Source organism: Melanostigma gelatinosum (assembly GCF_949748355.1).
Source record: "Melanostigma gelatinosum genome assembly, chromosome: 10".
Classification (NCBI taxonomy): domain Eukaryota; kingdom Metazoa; phylum Chordata; class Actinopteri; order Perciformes; family Zoarcidae; genus Melanostigma; species Melanostigma gelatinosum.
Window position 1 is genome coordinate 13,522,821 of NC_136643.1, and position 5,787 is coordinate 13,528,607.

The window sequence follows — 5,787 nt, forward strand, 5'->3', positions numbered from 1 at the left end:
AACAAAGCTGGATTTTCAATGCTTAAAAATTGTTTACACGGAATGCATAACAAATTAGCCCCTTATGGCCTCGGCACTCCCGACATCAATGTGTGGAGTAACTGGGGTCACAATGGTGCTCAGGTAACCCCAAATCATTTTACTGTAGAGTTTAGGAGAACGCTAAGGAGAGAAAAAATACACTGTCACAAATTTTCTATTTTCTATTTTCTCTATTTGAACTGTAATAAAAAAAAAGTTGTTTTAAAACTGAATAGACGCCTATCAAAATGCAAAAGTCGTCCGCCCTTCAGCAGATGCAGCAATTGTTTATCAAGTTTACTTGTACATTGTTTTGGGGACTTTGGGGGCTGCGTTGGTGGCAAAGGCACACACACGCGCACACACACACACACACACACACCCACACACACACACACACACACACACACACATTATCTGCCGACAGGCCCGTCCCCGCAGTCTGCAGCCAGGGTATGAAACATCAAAGAACACGGCCAGCAGGAAGAGAGATAATGCGACACTCGTTCTCACCTGTTGAGTGTGAAGTAAATCCGAGGCTACCGAAGAGCAGTGGGCTACTGACAGCTGTGTGGACATCTGGAGTCACCAAGTCAGTGAGTGGAATGATCTCGATCACTGTTTGATTAACGCTCGACCTTTAACCAGGTAAAGGAGATGTATTTCAGATTATATAAGAGTCACTTTACCTGTTGTTGTTGTTTTGTTTAGACTTATATAAAATGTGAATGGACTGTGTCACAACGTTTTTTCTGCCCACCAAGTTAACAGAATGAGGACAGAGGTGCGTGCTTATTGAGAATCGACAGATGTTTCTCAATCACTGCCAGTCACACGGTTGTGTAAGCGGAAGTAAAACGTTTACTGGTTCTGGTTGTGTCTGGCTAATTTTACAGGAATGGTAACAGGTTATTAAAAGCACATCACATTAGGCCTGCATAAAACACGCATTATGATTGTGGTTAACAATGTCATATAGTGGATTGATGATGTATTTACAGTAGCACATTGATTGACACTGACAATACGTATTTGAGGTTGGAAAAAAATACACTTTCTTCAGGTCTGTCCCTCTCAGTCAGTTCAGTTCACTGACTTGAAGATTTGAAACAAAAATACAATTATACAAAACTGTTATAAAAGTTATGATCACTGTGACAGATCAAGCAACTTTATGTGTCATTGGAAGTAATAAAGTATAAAGTGGTTCTGTTGAAAGCGTGTGCACTATTGACTGTTTGGCACCGCTGCAATTAAGGCACTTCAGAGTACTTGGTGTTACTTGATGCTCTTTGATGGAGTTTGAAATGGTTCCCCACTGTGATCATTTAGCCTCAGGGAATGGATTACAATGTAAGGCTTTTAAGAGTCTTAAATAGCTCAACTGAGCCTTCATTCAAACGCATGCGTCACTGCACCTTTATTCAACGATGCAACAGAAGAAAATGAGTCTGCAACCATTTGTCAAATGAATTCAGCCCCAATATTGTTGTGTTAGAAGGTAAGCGCGTCACAGCTCATTATTGCAGAGCATACATCTTATGCAAATTTTGTTTTTTTTGTAGGGACTTGTCATTTTTATCCGTAAACAATGTCGTACTTAAAGTTAATCAATAGGGAGTATACCGATGACAGAATGATCTCATCATCCTCACAGGGGAGAATGAGTCAGAAGGACACTGGAGTGCAGAGCATCCGAGAAGCGCTCACAAGGCACAATGAAGTGGTGGATGAGGACGGAGAGGTGACGGAAGATGAGGAGCCCCAAGCCTGCGGTGTGTGTGAAGATCTGGCCAAGGGTTTCCACCTCAACTTCCACTTCAGCATTTCTGAAACGAGGCACCAAACAAGTATAATCATCAGATGAATTTAAATGGATACTGAGCCACACAGCATTTCATCTCTCCAGCAAAACTGTCCCTTCTCTTTCTACATCAATTACTCTCCCCGTGTTGCCTTGAATTATTGAAGAAAACTTTCAAGAAAATGGGGCTCAGCAGAACTATATCAAAACATACACTCTCACACAACTCCAGTCGCATGCTCTGTTGTTCCAAAACCTGTGCATCTTTGCTAAAACCATACTTGAAATGCAATTATATATCTCTTAATGTTTGACTTATTAAATTAATTAAATTAGAGCTGAGGAGTTCATATTTCAATTGCTGGAGTGCTAGTTTTGTGAAACTGTTTTGAGATCAGATTTCTATACATGCAGGTATGTTTTGTGTCCTTGTAGTGGTCATGTCTGAGAAGAAGGTGTTGGAGCGGAGGATCCGAATCCAGTCGAAGAAGATGCTTGACGCACCAATACAGCTGTCCTCCCAACAACAGGAAACCATTCAGGAGCTACTCTGTGGCCACCACAACTCATTTGACTCGGCGTTTTACCGCTTCAGTGGCTTCAGGGTGCGTGAACGACTGCCAGCGTGTTGGAGGTGTTGTCTTTGTCGTTGTTTTCACATGTCTGAACAATGCTTTCATCTTTTCAGCCCATCGATAGAAACGTCCTTCCTGCGAGTGAGCTCAACCAGTCTGAAAGCTCACTCTGCTTCCTCTCCCCCGCCCTCTCGCCCTCCTCCTCCTCCTCCTCCTCCTCCTCCTCCTCCAGTCTCTCTGGTTCCTTTGAAAAACAAGAGAACCACGAGGACGAAGAGGTCAGAGAAAAACCAGTGTTTTCTCGGCTCTTCCACATGTGACTGACCTCACCACTTACATGATTCAGGACATAATTAGTTTCTCCAAAAGTCTCAGGGACTTCCGGTAAATGTGTGCCTCAATGCATATCAAATATGTTTTGTTTTAGAACTGATGTCTACCTGGAACAAGTTACTCACTGTTACGTGTGTGTGTGTGTGTGTGTGTGTGTGTGTGTGTGTGTGTGTGTGTCTGTGTGTGTGTGCGTGTCTTACAGATCTCTCAACATGGGGGACCAAATTGCTCTGTTGAAGGGAGCCACTTTTGAAATGATGCAGATCCGCTTCAACATGGTGTTCAATGCGAACACAGGCATCTGGGAATGCGGCCATATCACATACTGCATCGATGACGCTGTACGAGGTGAGCCAAGTCACGCTTTTGCACATGTTCAAAGGAGGAGGCTTGGCTGTATCCACTGCCTAGACATTACAAACAGCACTGTAATTATAAAACCTTTTTTTTTTGTTACGTGATGAAGGGGTCAATGAGGTGGAAGTTCCACATTTAATTTGTTTCGGTGTCGATTAGAACTTGCATCTTTGTATGTGAAGTTGCAAAGTGGTAGTACTGTTTTACCTGTGAACGTGTGTGCACTTCTCTCGCCCGTCATGTTCACAGAGGTGTAACGTGACGCGTGGAGGAAAGCTCACCAGAATGTCGTCGAACTGGTGCGGTCTGCTGCTTTTATAAAGACAAACTGAAGAGATGTAGCCATTCATTCGTTGACTTCCAGCTGTGTACTCCCTCGGCTGGCAGACACTCTTTATTAAGACTGATCCTGTGCACAATGTCTCTCAAAAATGTTTATGGGATATTCACAATAAGATTCGGAAATAATTCAGGCCACACGGAATATTATTCTATTTGGATGTTTTAATGCATCTCTAAAGAAAATGTCTTTGACGACAGTGTGCCAAAATTCAAGCTTTTTCACATGATTTCCTCTTCCTATGCACCTGTATTCATTGCATTAGATGAAAACTAAAACTTCTTAGCTTGTGATCTTTAATACTTTTGTTAAAACAGAAAAATATCTTGTTGAAGTAATCCTGACAATAATGTTGTCTATATTTCCCATAATTGACTTACAGTGAATACTTTTAAAACTGAAATATTAAATGAAAAGCCTATATTCACATAAAAGCTGAGGCTGCAGATTTTTTGAACATATACAGGTCGGTGCTGACAAAACAATTGAGGTTAGCAGCTCATTCATACTGACCTGAATCTGCAACCAAAGTGGGTGACTTTCATTTAGAGTCATGTAGGCACCGTAGTTTTGACAAGACAACATCTCTGGTTCCCCTGCAAACATTATGATCCATTTTTACTTAGCAATTAGTCATAATGTTTTCCATGTTTCCACTTGTCTCATGGTCTATCATTGGCTTGACATCTCTGTCGTGTCGTTTTGTAGCGGGTTTCCAGCCGCTCCTGCTGGAGCCTCCTGCTCAGATTTCACCACACGCTGCGCAAACTGGGCCTGCAGGACGAAGAGTACGTTCTCATGCAGGCCGTGTCCCTGCTTTCTCCAGGTAGCGGCACTTCATCACAGTCCTTGCTGATATTGCTGAATATGTAAACCCTAGAAACAGTGTGCATTAATTAGTACCCAGCCAAACATAAAAAATGTATTTCTCATTGGTAGAGATTTGTTTTTATTTGATCTCTCAGACCGTCCTGGTGTGCAAGCAACACGGTGCGATTGACAAGCTTCATGAAAACACGGCACTGACACTAAAAACCTGGATTGACTTCAAGAGGACAGGACCAGAAAAGCAATGAGTGAAATACTCTCAGTTCACTCACTGAAACCTCTGACAGATTGAACCGCCTGTGTTTCCTCTGTGCCTTCAGCTTGCTGTACCCTAAAGTGATGGCCTGTCTCACGGAGATGAGAACAATGACCGAGGAGTACAGCAAACAGGTTCTGCAGATCCAGGACATCCAGCCAGACATCATCTCGCCTCTCATAATGGAGGTGGTCAGTAAAAACTGCTGTCATGACTTTTAATACTGTCATCTACTGTACATGGACAGGACCAGCTGAATGGGCTCATTGATTTAAGGCAAAGTATTCTGTTTTTGTTGTTGTGCACGTGTTAAAAAGTGATGGTCTAAAACATAGATGATTGTTAGTCCTGCTGTAAACTATCATCGGTCACCCACACGTCAAAGAAGCCATGAGTAAGTAAGTAAGGCAGGATTAAGTTTTACAAAGTTTGTTTTAAGTGGTTACAGTACCGGTGGATTATGGTGGATTTGACATGTGTGTGTTATTTGTTTTGCTTACAGTAAGTACACATTGTGTCTATCAATGAGTGTTCACTTTATGTTTTGAGGTTTAATGGTTTTCAAAAGACCATGATGTGTTTTCTCATAGACGGAAACGAGCTGTAGTTGCAAAGACAATCTCTGCATTTTATACCTCAGGTTGTTTAGTGTCACTGTGAATACAACTGCTCTCCAGACTGTAGTGCGTGATGGTGCCTCTGCTCCATTAACAGCATAATTAGGCAAACACTGCCCCACTGTGGACAATTGAAAGCCTAACAATGTCAAGTAGATCACAGGGCACAGCCTGAACAATTCCATAAAAAGTATCCTGGCAAGTTTATATTTTTAGAATGATTTTATTTCGTCGTTTCTGTGTTTTGTTGTTCCTCGTCGTTCATATATCTCACAGCTAAACTAATACAATCATTTCCCTTTTTATACCTCTGGACATTTATGTTACCCAGGAGATCGAGCTTATAGATTTTGGTGTTTCTGTCTTTTCTATATATTTGGTTATGCTGGAGCCAGCATCTTGTGTACTCGCTGGGAAAGTATAGTGAGAGAAAATTCTTATCAACTTAATCACAATTTTCTAAAGTATGTTGAATGTGTAGCTGCTGGTTCTGCTATTTGGCATCTGAGACCGAGTCAGAACTCTTCGTAAACATTCATACGTCTCACCTTTCTGAAAATATTGATGCATTTAAGACTAAATCACTCTGAACTGGCTTATATACATACCATCTCTGACGTCCATTGCACTAAAAGAAGATGGAACAGACAAAGAGC

General features: G+C 41.7%; 1 protein-coding gene across 1 annotated transcript; it reads left to right on the top strand.

The window, feature by feature from the left end:
• Nucleotides 1-1,684: 1,684 nt before the first annotated feature.
• On the top strand, nucleotides 1,685-4,735 carry nr1i2 (nuclear receptor subfamily 1, group I, member 2; the record flags this gene model as incomplete). The annotated part of the gene is given in 10 exon segments (XM_079276613.1): nucleotides 1,685-1,871; nucleotides 2,261-2,430; nucleotides 2,514-2,554; nucleotides 2,659-2,784; nucleotides 2,936-3,081; nucleotides 4,139-4,167; nucleotides 4,169-4,256; nucleotides 4,396-4,412; nucleotides 4,414-4,502; nucleotides 4,579-4,735. Coding segments are annotated over 10 exon segments (1,050 nt in total).
• Between the last annotated feature and the right edge of the window lie 1,052 nt (nucleotides 4,736-5,787).